At 43.6% G+C, this 20745-nt stretch overlaps 1 protein-coding gene across 1 annotated transcript; it reads right to left on the reverse strand.

Annotated features, from left to right (window-relative positions):
- Nucleotides 1-5771: 5771 nt before the first annotated feature.
- Nucleotides 5772-12394, reverse strand: LOC131396781 (WD repeat-containing protein 87-like). The gene is made up of 4 exons (XM_058529177.1): nt 12247-12394; nt 9937-10104; nt 6675-9529; nt 5772-6178 (listed from the first exon to the last, which is right to left on the reverse strand). The coding sequence occupies exons 1-4, from the start codon at nt 12352-12354 to the stop codon at nt 5824-5826; spliced, it is 3486 nt and encodes a 1161-aa protein (XP_058385160.1). The 5' UTR covers nt 12355-12394; the 3' UTR covers nt 5772-5823.
- Nucleotides 12395-20745: the final 8351 nt, after the last annotated feature.

Genomic DNA, 20745 nt, shown 5'->3' on the forward strand with positions numbered 1-20745 from the left:
ATCCTCTTGGTGGTTGATAGTAACACTGGTACAGGGGTGGGCAGTGCTTTCTTCTTTGCCTTGTGAAATTTGGGGAGCTCACCCCCCCCCTTCAAGGTCCAGAAGTCCTTCTGGAATATCAGAGGCAGGGATTTTTTACCCACAGAGGGATGGACAGCTGTAGGAACATCCTTTCTGATTGGGTAAAGCTGCTTTATCTCCTTGACAGCAGTGGATAACTGTTGTGCCTGCTTGTTCCTGTAGGACTCAGCTAAGAGATGCCATTTGAGAGCTTGGGGGGTTCGAGTCCTCTTGGTAGTGGATGGGAACACTGGTTCAGGGATAGGGAATGGCTCTAGCCAGCTCCCTTCTTCTTTTCTTCTAATTGGAGGGATCACTTTTAAGTGCACTGGACTCAAAACATCCTTATAGGTTTGTGATATATCTGTGTGACTTACCTCTAGGTTCTGCCTGAGGTGTTTAGCAATGGCTTTAAGATTGGACAGATTCATCCCTTTCAAGTATCCCTTTGAAGTGAAGTGTCTAAGGAGCTGGCTCAGTCTATGGAAACTGTCCCTGGAAAGTTGTTCTCCTGCTTCCAGCCTTATTAAGGCATTATTAATCCAGTCCTCATCTGAGACGCTTGCTTCTGAGTAGCATGGACTTTTGGCCGGCATAGAGGTAAGGGATGGGGATGGGGCTGGGGCTGGGGCTTGGTCCTCAATTTTCCCCATCAGAGAATCCTGATATGTCAAGAACCACTTCCCCCTGCCGCCTCTGGGCCTGTGTTCAAGTTTTTGTGGTTTCATGGTATCAGGTAAGTGGGACTCTGGCCTGTGGAGGCCTTCCGGGAACTGAGTCTCTAAGTCTGTTTCCATGACTTGTAAAAACACACCCCTGGCTTTCTCCAAGAGCATAGCCTCCTGTCTTCCCCATGAACTTGTCATGGGGTGTGCCCCAAGAAGTTGACTTTCCTGTCCTTCCAAATCCAGATGATCCCCTAACACTTTCAGGGGCATTCCCTCTTTTTTTCCCAGGGCTACTGGGAGTGGTATTTTGAAGGGGCTCTTCAGAACTGTTGACCACACAGCCTTATCCATAAGTGTGGGATCTCTCTTTCCATCAAGCAATCTCTCTTTCTTAAAAGGTATTTCCCTTCTAACTGTACCCTCCCTTTCCTCAGCAAGAACCTCACCTTCTATCACTAGCCTCCGTAAACTCACTTCTTCCTTTGAGAGCTCTGTTTTCAGTACTCTCTCCTCTTCTGAGAGCATTGCCTCCATAAGCCTGCCCTCCTTTTTCTCATCTTCACTCAAGCTCTCCTCCTCCTCCTCCTTACTCAGGCTCTCCTCCTCCTCCTCACTCAGACTCTCCTCCTCCTCCTCACTCAGACTCTCCTCCTCCTCCTCACTCAGGCTCTCCTCCTCCTCCTCACTCAGGCTCTCCTCCTCCTCCTCACGCAGACTCTCCTCCTCCTCCTCAGTCAGGCTCTTCTTCTCCTCCTCACTCAGGCTCTCCTTCTCCTCACTCAGGCTCTCCTCCTCCTCCTCACGCAGACTCTCCTCCTCCTCCTCACTCAGGCTCTCCTCCTCCTCCTCACTCAGGCTCTCCTCCTCCTCCTCACTCAGGCTCTCCTCCTCCTCCTCACGCAGACTCTCCTCCTCCTCCTCACTCAGGCTCTCCTCTTCCTCCTCACGCAGACTCTCCTCCTCCTCCTCACTCAGGCTCTCCTCCTCCTCCTCACTCAGACTCTCCTTCTCCTCATGCAGGCTCTCCTCCTCCTCCATGCTCAGGTGCTCCTCCTCCTCCTGGCTGACCTGCTCCTTCTCTTCCTCATGTGGGCCCTCTTTTTTCTTCCTCCTCAGCCTCTCTTTCTCCTGAGTCAATCTCTTTTCCTTTTTCCTTCTTTGGGTTGAACTCTTTTCCTTATGCTTCTTAGTCAAGTTCTCTTCCAATTTCTCTTCACTTAGGCTTACCTTCTTTTTCTTCTTCTTAATCAGATATTTCCCCTTCTCTTTCTTGGGCAGAACCTCCTCCTCTTCTCCTTCCTCAGTGAGGCTCTCCTCTTTCCCTTTCTTAGTTGGACCTTCCTTTGTTTCCTTCTCAGTCAAGCTTTCAGATAAGCTCTCAAACATTGTATCTCTGATATTCTCTAATAACCACTTTGCCTGGGTCTTTTCTAGTTTATTCTCAGTTCTCTTCAGAAGCTTCTTTAGCTGCTTTTTTCCTAACAGATTTTGCTCCTGGACCTCCTTTAACAAACTCTCTACCTGGATTTTATCTAATAGCATCTTTTCCTGGACCTTCTCTAATAACCTTTGGTCCTCCTCCAGGCTCTCTTCATCAGTCAGTGTTCTCTCTCTGGTAGCCAGTCTATCATATTCTAGTTTTCTCTCTTTCTGAGCTAGTTCCTTCTCTTCTTTGGTTATTTCCACCTGTTCCTTAAAAAAATCCCCCCTCTGGTCATCAATTTCACTCCTTCCCATAGTGGATGATCTCTCTTTCTCAGGTATTTCTATTTCTTCCAATGGCACTGTACTGAATTCTCTAATTGTTTTAGCCAGGATCCTCAACAGGTGACTCTCTTTCTTCTTTGTATCTTTTTCCCTGGAACTAGCCTCTTTTTCTTCAGAACCCTTTTCCATATCCAGTTTCCTCATTGCCTGTATTCTCTCCTCTTTGGTTCTTTTCTTTTTTTTCTTGGCAACACCTGTCTCTTTGGTCCTAATGTCATAGGCCAATTTCCTCTCTTCCTGGGACAGTTTGCCCTCTTCCTTCATAATTTCTTTCTTTTCTTGGGTTATTTTTTTCTTTCTCTTAGTTATGCCAATTCCCTCCCTGGCTATTGCCTTTTCTTTCTTAGCAATATGCCTGTCTTCCTTGGCGAGTTTACTATCTTCCTGGATCAGTCTTTTCTCCAATGTCTTTTGCTCTTTTTCCTGGGACTTTTTCTCCATATCACCAGCTTGTTCCTCGTCTTCTAGGGACAATTCCTCTTTTTCCCAGGCCCATTGTTTTTTTTGCTCACTCTTTTTTCCCTCTTTCAGACTCCATATTCTCTCTTTCTGGGCATGTTTCTCCTCTTGTTGGGCTAGTTGCTCTTTAATGCGGGTCCGTTGTTTTTTTTCCTCAATGGCTTTCTTATCTTTTCCAACCCATTTCTCCTCTTTCTTAGCTTGTTTCTCTTTTTCCATGGCCTGTTTCTTTTCTTTTTGGGACACTTCCTCAATTTCCTCCTTCTTTTTCTCCTCTTCTGGGACTAGTTGCATTGTTTCTCTGGCCCGTTTTTTGCCCTCAGCCTCTTTCTCTGCTTTTTGAGCCAATTTCTCCTCTTTCTGATCCCATCTCTTGTCTTTCTGGGCCTGTTTCTTTTCTTTCTGTGGCCATTTCTCCATTTCTCCAGCCTGTTCCTCCTCTCCTAGGTCCATTTTCTTTTTTCTCCTGGCCTGTTGTCTCTTTTTCTCAATTGTTTTCTCCTCTTTCTGGGCCCTTCTCTCCTTTTCCCAAGGTTTTCTCGCCTTTTTCTGGGTCTGTTTATCTTCTTGTTGTGAGAATTTCTCCATTTCCCCAAATTCTTCCTCCTCTTCTAGGCCCAGTTTCTTTCTTTTCCAGGTTAATTGTTTGTCCTTGGCCTGTTTCTCCTCTTTCTTAGCCTGCCTCTCTTTCTGCTCTTCTTCCTCTTGTTTCCCAACTTGTTTTTTCTTTTCTTGGATTTGCTTCTTTGTATGGGCCTCTTTTTTCTCCTTTACTAACCATTTCTTCTTTTCTTGGGTCAATTTAATCTCTTGCTTTGCCAGGCTGTCCCTTTTTAATTCCTGTTTTCCCTCTTCCTCAGACAGTCCTTCCTCTTCTCTAGACAAATGTTCCTCTTGCTGGGCCAATTTCCCCCTTTTCCAGGCCTCTTCCTCAACATGTTTCTCCATACCCTGGATGTGTTTCTTCTTTTTGTGGGACTTTTTCCTTTCTTCAGCTTGTTTCTTTATGTCCAGGATTAGTTCCTCCTCTTCCTCACTCAGCTCCTCCTCTTTTTCACCCAGCTCCTCCTCTTCCTCACCCAGCTCCTCCTCTTTTTCACCCAGCTCCTCCTCTTCCTCACTCAGCTCCTCCTCTTTTTCACCCAGCTCCTCCTCTTCCTCACCCAGCTCCTCCTCTTTTTCACCCAGCTCCTCCTCTTCCTGGGACAACTTCCTCTCTTCCCAGACAGGCAACCTCTCTTCCTGGGCCCACATGCCTTCTTCGTGGGCCAGCATAATCTGCTCCCAGTCCCACTTCCTCCTTTCTGGGGTTGTCTTCCCCTCTTTCAAAGTCACTTGCTTTCTTTTCCCTAGAAGTCTCCCCTTTCTTCTAGTCCGTTTCTTTTCTCTTAGGCCTAATTTTTTGGTTAATTTGTTTTGTGGGGAAGCCAGTATTTCTTCTTCCAAAGCTATTTTTTCTTTTTGATGGGTCAGTTTCTTCTTATCCTTGGTCAGTTTCTCCTTTCTCTGCATTAATTTCCTCTCTGGCTTCCTCAGTTTCCTTTCTTCCTCAGCTATTTTCCCTTCTTGCATGGCCAGCTCTTTTACTCTTTTTTTAAATTTCCTTTTCTCTAAGACTAGGTGATCTTCTAAGAAAGCAACTTTCTTTTTCTTGACTACTTGAGAAAATGCCTTGCCCTTCTTTAATATGGTTTTACCCCCTTGTTCTCTCAATCCTACTGTCCCTTCTTCCTTGACCTCTTTAACCACTTTTTCTGTCATGACAGGTGGCTCTTCCACCACTCTGTCATCCAATTCTGATGAGTCCTTTAAATAGGGGCAGATCTCTTGGAAGAGATCCCAGCTGGGCTGTCGGGAAGCAAGCATCACCTGAGCCAAGTCCACCAATTCTTGACCCAGATCCCTTAACATTCCTGGATGGGAACTTGCTATCCTTGAGGTGACAAGGTAGCAAATGTCATCCCGCCAAGACCTAGTGTCTGTTCTACCTATGCGTCCAGGGGTCCCAGCCAAACCACGGGCACTCTTTTTAGGTTTCTTCCCTATATCTTTTTCTTGCTCAGTAACTTGTATGACTTCTTCTTTGGGCTCTTCTACAGTTATCTCGGAAATATCCTTTGAATATTTTTTCTTTTTCAATTTCACATCTGCTTTTTTGAGGCTTTTTTTCATGGCCCTTTTCCAAAGCCTTTTCATGTATTCTTGTCTTTCCAGCTTAGGGATCACCTCGCCATAGTCTTTCATGCCATGTTGATCTACGGCCTTCATAACCTCTGTGACCTCCAGGGCTTCTGTGGCTTCCATGGCTTCTGTGGTTTCCATGGCTTCTGTGGCTTCCATGGCTTCTGTGGCCTCCAACATGACCTCCTGTGATTCAACGTCCTTTTGGGATCCGACTGGGCTGAAAGTACTTAGTGTTGGCTCTGGTTCTAAGGCAATATCCTGGGTGTCAATTTGCCCTGATTTCTTGGCGTCTCTTTGTTCAACTTCATCTTCCGAAGGCACCAACACAGGGCTAAACTTTACAAATTCTGTCTGTCTCCGCTTCCTGGAAACTTTCAGATCCTTTTCAACTGCAGAGATATTGGGAGAAAAATAGTTAAGAAAAACACAGAGGTCCTGAGTGAGATCCTTTGTAATATCTAGTTCAATGAACTACCGTAAGAGGTACAAAGGCAAAGGGGACTGAGGCTTTATGGTACGGAAATGCTTGCTGTTTCATCCCAGCTTCCATATCCTAAAGAAATAAGACATTGGTATTTGTTGTGGGGTAGGTCTTTCCCAGGAAGTTTACTTTCTGTGAAAAGGATTCTCCTTACTTAACTCTGTTCCCACTGGAATCTTTTTATATACGTTGGCCTTACAGGCCTTATAGACTCTGCCTTTTGGTGCCCTGAGGTGGGCACCAATTACCCATGGGGTATGGAGTGCCACATATTACCCCATACATACTAAGATTTCTGCTCCTTGCTTGAACACGTGTCATTCTCTTCCTCGGCTTAGTGATCCTTTCAGGTTCTGACAAAGGTATGAGTGTTTCTTCGGCAAGGGCCTCAAGTTCACCACCCCTTGATATATCTAAAGAAAAAGTAACTGGTTGGTCTCTACTTGACAAGGTCAGGTTTTCATTTAACCGCCGCTCCACGTGAGTAAGGAGGAACTGGATATCTTTAGCTTGAATCCCCAGAAGCTGGTCCAGAGAGGCTTCTCCAATAAATTGCTGCCTACAAAAGTCAAGGGAAAAGAAAGATAATACTGAGCCAGCAATAAAACAAGATTTGAAGAAGAAAAAGAGGAAGAGAAGGAAGAAGGAGAGGAGGAGAGGGGCAGAGGGAGAGAGGGGAGGAGGGAAAACTAATGAAAGAGGCAGAAATAAGTAGCCACTTAGGACAGAGTAGTCTGAAGTAAAGGATGGATAAAGAAGAAAGAATCAAAGATAGCAAGGAATAGAGTAGTCAGGGTGACACAAGATGCTTCTTTGGTTGGGAGATTTGTGGACTTGAGTGTTAAGGAATTTAAGGAAGTAAGGAAATAATGGACGAGCAGGCTAGCCAATGCTCAGAAGAAAAGGGGAGGCACTGGGGGAAAATGTGAATAAAAACAAAGAACATAGGGGGAAGAAAAGAATAGACAGAGTTGTAGAAAAGGAGAAGAAGCCATCAGATTCTGGAGGTTAGGAGCTAGAAGGAACAGAAGGGACGAAGGTCACCACCAACTTACTGCATTTCCTGGAGAGTGTCTTGTTTCTTGAGCAGGCCTACCAGCATGGTCTTAGTTTGGATGCCTGTGACTCTTATCATAAGGTATAAGGCCTTAGTCCGCACATTTTCATCACTGTCCATCAATCCCATAGCCAGGGGAATAGCAAAGAGATGGCTCATGAGGCCTAGCCTTTCTAGCCCCTCCCAGGCTAGCTCACGGATCCATGGATTGTAATAGGTTGTATCTTCAAGGAGGCGACAGGCAGCCTCAGAGCGCAACTTTGCAGACACTTGATAAGTGGCAAAAATTTGTGCCAAGACATGAATATATTTCTTGTATTGCTCTACAGAACAGCAAATTGTGAGGTTGAGGATGGCCTCGATTAAATTATTTATACGTCCTTCATCTAAGTTTCTTACCATCCAATTTTGGTTTCTCATGCTTACAAGAACATCTAAGAAAGTTCGTTTCCACTGCTTGGGTTTATTCTCCCGTTTACTCATTGAGATTTTCTCTTTTACTAGAGTCCTAGGTGACAGTTCAGTCATGTCCCAGTCCTTATCTTGGTAGGATGGGTACATATCACAGCGTAGGAAGATTGGGGTACCCTCAGGCCAAAGGCGGGCACGGATCACTGAGTTGGGGATGTAGCCATCAGGAGCAAAGGGCCATTGCCGTCCATGACCAAAGAAGCACTGTAATATATGGTAGGGGTTCAATCCATCCCAGCCAGCCAGCCGTAACTGAGCAGGAACCACATGTAGGGGACGATTATGTTTGGGGTCAAGAGTAGAAAAATCAACATCCTTATCCTCCAAAAAATGCAGTTTGGGTCCCTCTGTAATCACAGAGGACATAAATCTTTCTTCCTCTACAACATGGGGCACAGTATTGTCGAAGGCAATGACTCGCTTGTTAACAAGGGCCTCTAGTCCCTGTAATTCCTGCAGCCCTTGTCCAAGGTAGACAAATTTGGGTAAAAATACTGTTTCAAAAGAAAAGAAGAAGCTAGGCAGGAACAGTTTAGGGACTTCTTGTATTTCATCAGCAATGTTTAGGATAGTGAGGTGAATCAGCTGAGCTGGATGGAGCAATTTTAAGCAGGATACCAGGTAAAGGCTCTGGTTGAAAGTCAAAAGCAGATCACCCCGATTATTGGCAAAGCAGAGTGGGCCAAAATGCAATGCTGAGTCCAACTCAGTTATGAGTCTACCATGGAAGTCCCAGATCCGGACTGAGCCATCAATGCCCCCCGTGACAAAAAGTTTCAAGGAAAGGCAGACATCAAATGAACTGATGGCACACTCATGCAGGCATTTTGTCTCTTTCAACATAGAGCTTTGTTTTGATTCTGAAGATGTCAGAAAATCTTGGTAGTGCCAGAGATGCCAGCAGTGATTCTCAGTGATCGCCCCAACAGAACCCGGCAAGAGTATCACATGTTTTAGGGGACAGCTACAGAGAATTTTGCTGACAGGCTGCAGGATTACCTTGTTCTGAAGCACAGCTTCTGTCAGGTGGATGACGTTATCCGTGCCATAGGAACAGAGCAAGGAGTTCTCCTGGGGACCTTCCAGGGTAGACAACACCAATACAGCCCCAGAGTGAACAGTCGTCTCTGTTCGGGCACAGCTATAGTGGGAGAGGATTCTCACAATGCCACTCTCATGCCCACAGAACATCAATCCTCCTAGGCCCTTGCCCAAACAGGACTGCCCATAGGCCAGGCATCTTACTCTATCCCCAGGGTTTACAGAAGTGCACACAAGATACTTGGCTGTGCAAGGAGAGCGTGTTGCATCAAACACCAGCACCTCTGAACTGTCTGTTGCCACAAAGAGCTCCTCTCTGTCTGGGTCATAGGCCCAAGCCACAGCCTGATCCATGACAAGTAGAGGCCAGGTGATAACCAGGAGATCTCCTGTTACTGGAGACAAGAAGCGCAGCAAACCATCCTTAGTGGCACACAGGATTCGAGTCCAATTATGGCCGCAGCAGACCCGCTGCACCTGCTGGGGAGCAGAACCACAGACATTGAAGAGGCTATAAAAGTAGGGCAGATGGTGCAATGAGAAAGTATGGGTAGTCTGGCAGAAAAAAGTGGTGTTATCAATAAACTGCAGTTGCTGCAGATCCTCATCGATATCCAGCTGCCGCAGCAAGTTTCCAAAGGCAAGATTCCATTCCCTCACTATGCCCTCACTGCCCGCTGTTAGTAAGGTGTGGGTCTCTGGCCGGCTATGGACACATATCACTGATGAGGAATGGGCCTGGAAACTGTGGAGGAAGTTACCCCGGTCTAGACCCCAAGCATGGATCTCTCCGTCCCTGTTTCCAGCATAGAAATAGCCCTGAGAGACACAAGTGAATGAGCAGGTGATGGAGGAGCCACTGGCTACGGGAGTGAACTTCTTTACCTCTTCCAGCCAGCCCTGACCCTGGTGAGTGAAGACCCTCACCTTATTCTCACAAAGAGCCAGGAGGGAGCCCTGGGGGCCATTCAGGGAAAAGCCCTGCACAAGCTCCCGGCCAGGCATGGGCACTGTTTGTGCCATCTGGAGCCCCTGGCCATTTGGTAAGATAAACCAGGTAACCACGGCCCCTAAGGTACCAGAGAGCAGCATCTCAGTTTCTGAGTCGTAGCAGAGGCAGCTGATGGAGAAACGACAGGGCACTGTACCCAGAGATGTGAATGCTCGATGGTGATCTTCGAAGAGCCACAGGCGCATGTCGCCACAGTAAGCAATTAACATATGGTAGGACCCTGTGTGGACCATTGCTTTGATGGGTGGCACTTGATCCATCACATGAAACTTCATCTTCTGTATCTTTCCTTCCATTTCTCCATCTTTTTTCTGTACCCAAAGTACTGCCTAGAAGAGGATGAAAGAGGAAAGCCTGACCATGGAGGCAGATTATCTCCCCGTAGTGAGGGGTAGGAAAGGGCTGCATGTTTAGATCCCTGTTCCCTCTTGTGGGGCTAAGGAAAGACTGGACAGCTTGACTTGGGGAGTTTCCTGGTACTAAGAGTTGGGTACATGATAGAAGCACCATGCTTATGGCTCTTTCTTTAGCCTTCAGTCTACTTTATGGGGAATATGAATTCTGATGACCAGAGGTGAAGAAGAACCACTCCATCCAGGTCAAATTGGGCTATGGAGATGGATATTAAAATGAGCTAACTCAGAATCACCCTCATAATTTTGAGATGAGGGCAGTTTAGGTATGATGCATGTAAAGTGGATTAAGAAGGAGAAAAAAAAAGATGAGGTAGCTTTACCTGCATTTGTTTTGAACTCGGTTCCACCCAGTTTAAGGAGACAAAATAGTTGACATTCATGGAGTAGAAGCAGATGAAAGGCTTGCTCTGGGGATGGTGAGGCTCCTGGTATAGAGTCTCAGGCCAGTCACTCAGTACGACCACATCATTCTTTGGTTTTCCATCAGCCTGAGAGAGAAGAGTGGCCTGAGCTAAGAGGCCTGAGTCCCCACTCACTCATTCATTTAATAAATATTTATTGAGGGACATTTGTTATTGTTTAGCTAACCAACATTTATTCACCCTACTACTGGAAAGCACTCTTTGGGGAGTCATCCCTCCCTCACTCTCAGAATACATCCTAATTCATCAAGGTACCTTCAGCCTTTCTCAACCAAGGTTCCACAGGAGAAGTAAGCCCTAATGTCCTCAAGTATCCATTCTACACAATGAATTAATGTCTCTTGTATGCATCTAGAATGCTACTAGTTATGTACCTTAAGAGAACTGAGAAAACAGCCCCTCAGATCACTTTCTGTGTTCCGTGGTTCACATGAGGAGCCACATTTGAGAAAGGCTGATATGTTCTATAACAAACATTGGGGATACGATGCTGAGCAAAACAGTCACAGCCTTAGCTCTCAAAAGATAAGAGTCCAGTGGAGGAAACAGACATTAAACAAACCACTAACAAATGACTGCAGAAAACAAATAAATGCTTCAAAAGAAAGGAATACAATCCTATGCAAGTGTGACAAAAGACCCCAACCTTGGCAAATATCTCTACCTGTCACAGTTGGAACAACTCTTCAAAGTTCCCGCCTACACCCAAAGCACCACTCCTGTCACAATCACAGTCATGATATACTGCCTACGGGAAACTCATACTTCACAGACATAGAATGCCCACCACGTGCAACAGCTAGACCTGTGGCATGCACCTCCTTCACTACTCCTGTGTGCATCCAAGGGAAACGTGTGCTATTCACAACATGGAGTTAGCTGTGCTTCAGCTCTAACATTCTGCATTCTGACCCAATGGGCTTTGTGTGTGTGCATCTATCAAGGGAGATATATACCTTTCAACATGTAACACAGTAGAACATGTACAATGCACACTACATTCCAGTGACATGGCATATATCTAGGATATAAATACATGAACTCCTCATACTGATCAGCCAAAATTGAGGCTCACGAAGTTTACTTTTGAGGTCCCTCTTCTCAGCAGATACTTATGCTACACCTGCCTCTTGAACAATGCTCCATGAATCTAACTCTCCAAGTTTTTCTGCATAAGAATTTGTGCTATGACCACTTAAGCTGGAAGGTAAAATACTGAATTAAACTAAAGTATTAATACTTCTTTACTCAAAATGTCCATCATGCCTGCTTCCTGTGTCCGCAAAAGATTTCAGACTATACTGAGGCCATTGTCTGCAACTCAGAATCTCTCTTCTCCCTGTATTTCTCATTTTCAGATCTTCGTGTATTCTGAGAGAGTACAGAATACAGAGAGCTGGAGAGCTTCTAGTACCCATTGTCATTACTGATTCAGTGAGAGCAGCAGAGTTGAGAGAAAGGACCCTGGTGTCTGAGCTCCCAATCCTCCATCCCTCTTCAGTGAATCAGAAAGCTCATTTACATACCCCTTATTCCATTAGTTAATCATCATTCCTTTTCTTCTTTCCAGACTTCGTGTACAAACAATTAGTTCACTCATTCAGCAATATCAATGTTTTTCTACAGAGGACACTAAAAGACTATCTTAAACCCAAGCAATGTATCTGTGCCTGGCACTACTGTTGCCTACTCTCTATAAATCCCCCTTCCTTCGTCTTCCCCCTCCTTCCATCCCAACAAAACTCGGATCTTGTTTAGGACGATCATGGACCCAGAGATTCTGGCAATAGAGAGTGGCACTGTGGTACTCGATGGCACAGCTCTGGGCTCTCTGACCTTCTCTCTTCTACCGACTTGCAATTTAAAGCTGATACCTGGTAGTGCAGCAACTATCTTGTAATCTTCAGATAATAAGCTAAAACATTAAGGATGGTGAAGAAGAAAGAAAAAGAACAGGGTCCTTGACAACATGTACAACAAAGATGCCTCCTGCTTATTTAATCCACATAAGTCCATTTTCTGTTTTTTGCAGCAGAATGTGTTCTAATTATAACTCACGTTATCATCTTAATCTAGAACGGGGAGTTGTTCAGCGGTATGGGAGGGCCCTTCCAAAGCTGCTCACGTGTTGCCCATGCCACAGGCTGCCTTAGCATGGACAGATAATTCGTCCAAGCCCACCATGTGCATCTCTCTCATACACATCACCTTTATATCCTTCTGGATATTATTTATGAGGAGTTTCAAGTCCTCCCACTTAGGAATAAGTCTGGGTGAAGATGACATCCTTGTGTTATTCCAGCTCTTTACAGACATCTTGGATTATAGAACCTGTGGAAGATAAAAGTGACAATCACAACATCTGATGATAGACTGGAAATTAAGGGAATTGAGAGAGGGAAGAGCGACAAGGAAAGTTAGAGAAGGGCAGAAGCAAAAGTACTCCTTTAGAAACAGGAGGGACTCTTGTTTCAAAAAGATAGGGGGGAGAACGAACTACTGATACTTGCAAGAACATGGATGAATCTCAAAAACATTATAGTTAGTAGAAGTCAGACACCAAAGAGCACATAATGTATGATTCCATTTATATTAAATTCTAGAAAAGAGTAATTAACCTATAGGGACAGAGAGCAGATCAGTGGTTACCTAGTGCTAAGAGTTTGGGGGATTGCCTGGGAAGGTGTGAAAGAGAACTCCTTGCAGTGATGGGACTGTTCCACATCTTGACTGTACTAGTAGGTACATGGGTATATAAATTTGTCAGAACTCATCTAAACATACACTTAAAATGGGTACACTTTATTACATGTGAATTATACCTAAATAAATTTGATTTTTAAAAGACGATAGGAGTGAAGCGGGAGTTTCGTGAAGTCTAGAAACAGGAAAATCTGTGGCAAAAGAAAGCTGTTGGGTGAGCTTAGGTGAGTCACTTATAGCAAAGCTGAAATGATAGAGGAGCCTGGCTTTCCAGCCCTCCCATAACTCTCTTCACTGGGATGCTCATGTTTGTAGACTAAATTTTGTAGACATAATTATATCTATCCTTCTTCACTACTGAAGCCTTCATGTATGTGAAAGTCACTCACTTGTTCAACAAATATTTACTCAGCGCTCATTATATGCCAGGCTCTGTGCTGAGAGCTGGAGAGAAAACACTGACCAGGAAAGATTATCTGCCAGCATGGAGTTTACCATTTATTATGGAAGGCAAACACTGAACAAGTTAAAATAGACATCTAGTTTTGGCAAAAGCCTGAAAGCCTCTCACTACAAACTCAGTAAAAACTAAAATAACCTGAAAGCCTCTCACTACAAACTCCTGGAAATTCTAGATAAAATAACAAGTGGCTGAATTCCAGGAGCCAGAAACGAAGAGGTGGGGAAAACGACACAGCAATAAGAGCAAACTGCTTCTGTGATGGTCCTGAGGAGGTGTAGTTATCAGAGCCCCACACTGACCATAAGGGCTGGACCTAGGGTAGTATTGTCCTGGCAAAGAGAAGAGTTAGGACTTAGGCCCATAAGAGATAGGGAGCTGGAACTGAGACCCCTCCATTACCTTGGAGAGAGAGACTGCCATAGACAGAGCTGGCTCGTGCTCCACTTCCTGAAAGCTTACACACCTTTAAACATTTTTCCAGGCACGAGTCAGGAACATATACACCTCCAAATTCCAAGGTATACCCATCAAATTCTCCACATGATTCTTTGACATCTACCTCACTTGGACTGACAAGGAAGAGAAGAGGGAAGGAGAAACACTACAGAGCATACCAACAATTCTGTCTAAAGAAATCATCACTTATAAATCTACACCTGAGAGGGTAATGAGCTAAGGGTCACAAAAATCTCCTTCACAATCTCTTAGCATGCTCTGCATAGGTTCTCTGACATCTATTGTTCTTAAATGAAATTCCCAGAACACTGAAAGTCACATTTAACATCGTGTTATATGTGTATATTAAAAATGCTAAGGAGGGGCCAGCCCGGTGGCGCAAGCGGTTAAGTGCGCATGCTCCGCTGCAGTGGCCCGGGGTTCGCCGGTTCGGATCCCAGGCGCGCACCGACGCACCACTTGTCAAGCCATGCTGTGGTGGCATCCCATATAAAGTGGAGGAGGATGGGCGTGGATGTTGGCCCAGGGCCAGTCTTCCTCAGCAAAAAGAGGAGGATTGGCAGATATTGGCTCAGGGCCGACCTTCCTCACACACACGCACACAAAAATGCTAAGGAAACCACCAAAAGGAAAGAAACAAATAGAATGTATGATTTAACTAGTTAGGGAAAGGGGATAGAAAATAAAGGAAATACAAATTAATCCAATAGCAGAAATATAAGACAAAACATAGGAAGGAAAAAGGAAGTATGATAAGTAGAAAGAAATAAGGTGATAGAAACAATTCTAAATATGTCATTACTATAATACATACAGACTAAACTCATTAGATAAAAGACAAATTCTCAAATTAGATTTTTTAAATGAATAAAGTATAGTTGCATGCTGTTAATGAGTCAAATCTAAAATGTAAAAACAAAAACTTTAAAGTATCATTATTACCATGGCGTCCTGTTCCTGAACATCATCTAAAAGCAATAAGGAGAATAAAAAGATCTTTGCAAACTCAACATTCAGCAGAACCAGGAGATAAATTTAATCTGTAGATAACAAATTACATGTAAGGGCTGAGAAAGGCAGCTGAAATCAGGGGCTACTATGACAAAGAAATTGGAAATAAGAAACTATGGAGAGAAATTTGAGCAAAAGAGGGACAAACAGAGGCAGATCTAAAAAAAAAACTCCAGGAAAATTAAGTTTCATAAAGGTGAGACTCTATACCTCCTACTTGTAACTACAACTGCAAGAAACTGGGAAGCAGAAGCAGAGGAAGTAGAGCTGCTCAGTCCCTTATAAAAGCCATAAATGTGACTGAAGACAAGAAATGAACTTTAATGTTGCCAAAACCAGCTAGCCTGGAACTCTACCCTGACCCCTCAACACACCAAGGAACCTCTTACAAAGAACCAGTCCAGGAAAACCCAACTCAGACAACGATGTGCAAGAAGAAAGGAACTAGTGCTACGTTAATCCAAAGCTACAAAAAGAACTATGAAGGAAAAGAATAGGGCCGGCCCCGTGGCTTAGTGGTTAAGTGAGTGCGCTCCACTGCTGGTGACCCGGGTTCGGATCCCGGGCTCGCACCGACGCGCTGCTTCTCTGGCCATGCTGAGGCCGCATCCCACATACAGCAACTAGAAGGATGTGCAGCTATGACACACAACTATCTACTGGGGCTTTGGGGGGAAAAAATAAATAAATAAAATCTTTAAAAAAAAAAAAAAGAAAAGAATAAAAAATAAGTGAATATATGAAGAGCATTCACTAGAAAACTGCTATAATGGATCAGATAAAAATTATCACTAAATATTTTGTCATGAATGAAAAAATTTTAATAATTTAATTATCTCTATGATGGAAGATCACAAAGCAAAAATACAAGAACTAAGGAAAGAGATGGTAAAACAACAGAGTAGGATAAAAGGTGAGCAGGCAGAAATGGAAGAAAAATCAAATACCATAAATATAAGGACAAAACTTGAAGAAACACAAGGGAGAAAAACTCAGTAAAGAATATAGAGAATAAAAATGGGAAAAACAAAAAGAAACAGAAATAGACAGAATTACTTAGAAAATAAGTATTTTCAACAAATGATGCTGGGACAACTGAATATCCAAATGCAAACTAATGAATTTGGACTCCTATCTCACACCATATACAAAAATTAGCTCAAAATGGATCAAATACCTAAATGTAAGAGCTAAAACTCTAAAACCTTTTAGAAGAAAACATAGGTATAAATCTTTCTGACCTTGGAGTACACGATGGTTTCGTAGATATGACATCTAAACCACAATCAACCAAAGGGGAAAAAAAAGATAAATTGGACTTCATCAAAAACTTTTGTACATCAAAGAAGATTATCAAAAAAGTAAAAAGACAACCCACAGAATGGGAGAAAATATTTGCAAATCATCTATCTGGTGAGGGAACAGTATCTATAATATATAAAGAACTGTTATAATAAAAAGACAAGTAACTCAAATTAAAAATAGGCTAAGGATTTAAAAAGACATTTCTCCAGAGAAGATATACAAATGGGCAATACCCACATGAAAAGATGCTCAACATTGTTAGTCATTGGGGAAATAACAAATAAAAACCACAATGAGATACCACTTCATATCCACTAGGATGACTATAATTTTTTTTTAATTTTATTTATTTTTTTCCCCCAAAGCCCCAGTAGATAATTGTATGTCATAGTTGTACATCCTTCTAGTTGCTGTATGTGGGACACGGTCTCAGCATGGCCGGAGAAGCGGTGCATTGGTGCGCACCCAGGATCCGAACCCAGGCCGCCAGCAGCAGAGCCCACGCACTTAACCGCTAAGCCACGGGGCCGGCCCTAGGATGACTATAATTTTTAAAAATGGAAAATAACAAGTGTTCGCAAGGATGTGGAGAAATTATAACCAAGCTGCCATAATTGGAAGTAACTGAGATGTCCTTCAGTAGGTGAACGGAAAAATAAACTGCGGTATATCCAAACAATGGAATGTTATTCAGCTATAAAATGAAATGAGCTATCAAGCCATGAAAAGACACGGAGGAAACTTAAATGCATATTACTAAGTGAAGGAAGCCAATCTGAAAAGGCTACATATAATTACTGTATAATTCCAACTATATGATATTCTTGAAAAGGCAAAATAATGGAGACCATAAAAAAATCAGTGTTTGTCAGAGTTGGGGTGGCAGAGATGAATAGACAGAGCACAGAGGATTCTTAGGGCAGTAAAAATACTCTTATGATATTATAATGATGGATACATGTCATTATACTTTTGTCCAAACCCATAGAATGTAGTACAACATCAAGAGTGAACCCTAAGGTAAACTACAGACTTTGAGTGATTACAATGTGTCAGTGTGGGTTCATCCGTGGTAAAAAAAAATGTACCATTCAGGTGAATGATGATAATGGGGGAGGCTATGCAGGTGTGGGAGTAGAGAGTATATGGGAAATCTCTGTATCTTCTTCTCAATTTTATTATAAACCTAAAAGTGCTCTAAAAAAATAGTCTTAAAAGAAAAATATCTTCGCTCAAAAATTTATACATGAATATTCACAGTAGCATTTTTCATAATAGCCCAAAAAGTAGAAACAGTCTACATGTCCATCAATCCATGAATGGATAAACAAAATTTGGTATATATATACATATACAAAGGAATATTATTCAGGCAAAAAAGGAATGAAGTACTGGTACATGTTACAACGTGGATGAACCTTGAAAATATGCTAAGTGAATGCATCCAGATACTGGAAAATTAATGCAAAATTAATACAAAAAAACTGATTACAATGAATTTCAAGTGTGAAATTCTGAGTTGTGGGGACATGAGTATTTGCTCTATTTTTGCTCTATTCTGTATACTTTTCTGCAACTTCTCTAAATTGAGAGCAAATTACAGCTGTAGAAAATGTTGGGGACAGTGTATAACAAGGATATGTAACAACAAGACCTGACTCCAAGGCCCTGGAGAGGGAGATGTGTGCTTCATATATTGAGATAGGAACCTTCAGAGGACAGGCAGCTTTCCTGGAACGTCAGTGGTGGGTTTGTTTTTTTTTTTTCACAAGGAGGAACCTTTACAAGGCAGGTACATATGATTAGAAGGCCTGGGGTGAAAAGTCTCTCCAGAGCTAAGGGGATATACTGAGGGCCTACTATATGTAAAGTGTTACACATATATCTATATCTATCTATCTATCTTTGTTTAATACTTAAAACAACCTATGAGAAGGGCATTGTGGTAGGCAGAATGGCCCCACAAAGATGTCCATGACCTAATCCCTAGAACCTGTGAATATGTTAAATTTCATGACAAAAGGGACTTGGCAGATGTAATCAAGGTTATAGACCTTTAAATAGGGAGATTACCCTGGATTATTAAGGATTTTTTTTTATTTTATTTTATTTATTTATTTTTCCCCCAAAGCCCCAGTAGATAGTTGTATATCATAGCTGCACGTCCTTCTAGTTGCTGTATGTGGGACGCGGCCTCAGCATGGCCGGAGAAGCGGTGCGTTGGTGTGCGCCTGGGATCGAACCCGGGCCGCCAGCAGCGGAGTGCGCGCACTTAACCGCTAAGCCACGGGGCCGGCCCTATTAAGGATTCATGAGATAAGATAAATCCTTAAAAGCAGAAAACTCTCTTCGGTTTGTCTTACTTGACCTCTCTGCTACGGGGGACCTACCTTCAGGAGACTCTCCTCTGGTGTCTGGGAGAACATCCTCTCTCTCTATAGTTGCTCCTTCTCAGTGTGCTTCCCCATAAACACCTGCTTATCAAGTCTCCTTCTATGCTGCATACTCCCCTCTGGGGATACTCCTCCAGATACCTGGCTTCAGCTGTCCCTATAGGTTGGTCATTTTCATATACTTGTTTCCAACCCGGACCTTCTCCTGATCCCCAGACCCACATTTCCAAATCTCTTCATTCAGATGTTCCATAACCACCTCAACAAATCCAAAATCAAACTGATGATCTCTCCTCCGTACCTGCTCTTACTCTTGGTTAGTCCATTTGAATACATCAAATCAGAGTAGAGATTCCTAAAGTCAGATTGGAGGGATCTGAGGAGTAAATGAAAAGTAAGAAACTCAAGACCACTTAAGTGTAGCTTTTCAAAAGCTTGGGGATGAAAGAGAAAGAGGGAGAAGGGGAGAAAGAGAGGAGAGAGGTAGAAGAGTATGCAGGGTCAAGGAAAGACTTTTTTTTTAACTGCAGATTTTTCATTACTAAGTTCAACAGGCATAAGATTACTCTGTGAAATTGCTATAAAAGTTCCTAAATGCTTACTCTGAATTTCTGTACTGATCTTGCTGAGAACCAGGGCAAACAGCTCCAAGCTGGCACCAGAGTGCTATGGAGGCCCGCCTTGGTATTCCCATCCCTAGCTGAACAATCCAAGCATTTTTCTTCCACCTGGCCACAGTTACTACCTCCCTTCAATTTCCACCCGAGTAAAGTTTAAACTCTCCAAATCCTGCATACAACTCTCAAGGATATGTCTGGGAATACCAAATAATTGGCCCCTGGAGGGAAGAGGTTTTTTTAAATGAGATAATTAAAGATGTTTAAATATCAGCAGGAAGGAGCCATTAAGAAGGGAGAGTGAAAATACAGACGAGAGAGAACGGGCTGCTACACCAAGCTGATGTGAAGAGAAGGAAGGGTTAGATCCCACGATCTCAGAGACTCCCTAAAGTCTCCTCTGGTGACATAAGACCAGGAGCTCTGACTGGGAAAATGGCAAGTGCCTGACACTTCTGTCTAAATGCTGGGCTAATGTTCCATCCCACGAGGTTTGCAGAGTCAGGCATTTCCCTTTAACCCCTCTTGGTCTCAGAGAGGAAGGGCCCTCTCTTTTTCCGCTACTAAAGCCTTTAAGAAATAAAGTGAGATAACGAAATTCAAAAGGCTTTATAATGCAAACGTGCAATGTAAATTCAGAGTGCCATTACTGTGAGAGAAGTGACGGGGCAGGCTGAGATTGAGGCAGAAGAGGAGAGATGGAAAGGGAAACTTGAGAATCAAATAGACTTACATTTATAATCCTACATTCCGCCTCTTCAGTGTCTTAATGAGCTCAGTGGGACCAATGCCACTCAATGTACATTCTCCAAGTTGGGAAAACCTGTTACTAACATAGGCTTCCCCGTTCCCTCTTCATTCTCTCCTGGCTCACACACCTTGATCCTCACAGAAGATAATATGCCCCTAATTCTAGGAGACAGACTCTAGTCACAGCTTCCTAAAGAAAGAGTGTCACGGGCTCCAACATCATAATGGTTCAGACTCCCGCACCCCTCACCCCACCCTGTGTCCAGTGACACAGCACCAGCCTTACTAAGAACTTGAAAATCCCCACATGAGTGTGCCAAGTGCTGGAAGGCAGGGGGAATCTGGCCCTCGGCGATGGCGGAGCGGGGTCACTCTAGGGCAGTGGGGTGGACAGGGCATTTAAACTGACCTTGGATGACAGAGTGGCTTTCTGAGGGCTGGCCATGTCAGACAGTACAGCCAAACGACTAGAGGCACTAATGTCTTGGGGGGGGGTGCGGTGGGAGGAGTTTGGCCTTTTTATATAAATAAATCTTATTTTTTTTTATAGAAATAAACCTTATTGCATGTTTACACACGCCAGGCACTGTTCTAAGGACATTTTCATGCCTTAAATCAGAGTTGCCAGATAAAATACAGTGAAGTTTGAATTTGATTCCTAGTTAAATGTGAATTTCAGATGCTATTTGGGACAAGCTTACGCTTAAAAAAAAATTCATTTTTTAATTGAAATTCAAACTTAACAGGATGTGCCGCATTTTTATTTGCCGAACGTGGCAGCCCTACTTAAAGGTACCATTACACCCTCCTCCAGCCCCACAGCTGGAACGTGGCAGGGCAGGACAGCGACACTCGGGCATGTTCGCGGCTATCGCGCCACAGTCGCCGGAGCTGCGCAGCAGGCGCGGCCTTTGTGACAGGGGCCCTGCATCAGGGCGCGTGCGCAAAGCAGGCTCTTCGTGGTTATGAAGGGTCTCCTTGCGCCCTGTACACCACGACGCCCGGCCCC

Source organism: Diceros bicornis, chromosome 34 (genome assembly GCF_020826845.1).
Source record: "Diceros bicornis minor isolate mBicDic1 chromosome 34, mDicBic1.mat.cur, whole genome shotgun sequence".
NCBI lineage: Eukaryota > Metazoa > Chordata > Mammalia > Perissodactyla > Rhinocerotidae > Diceros > Diceros bicornis.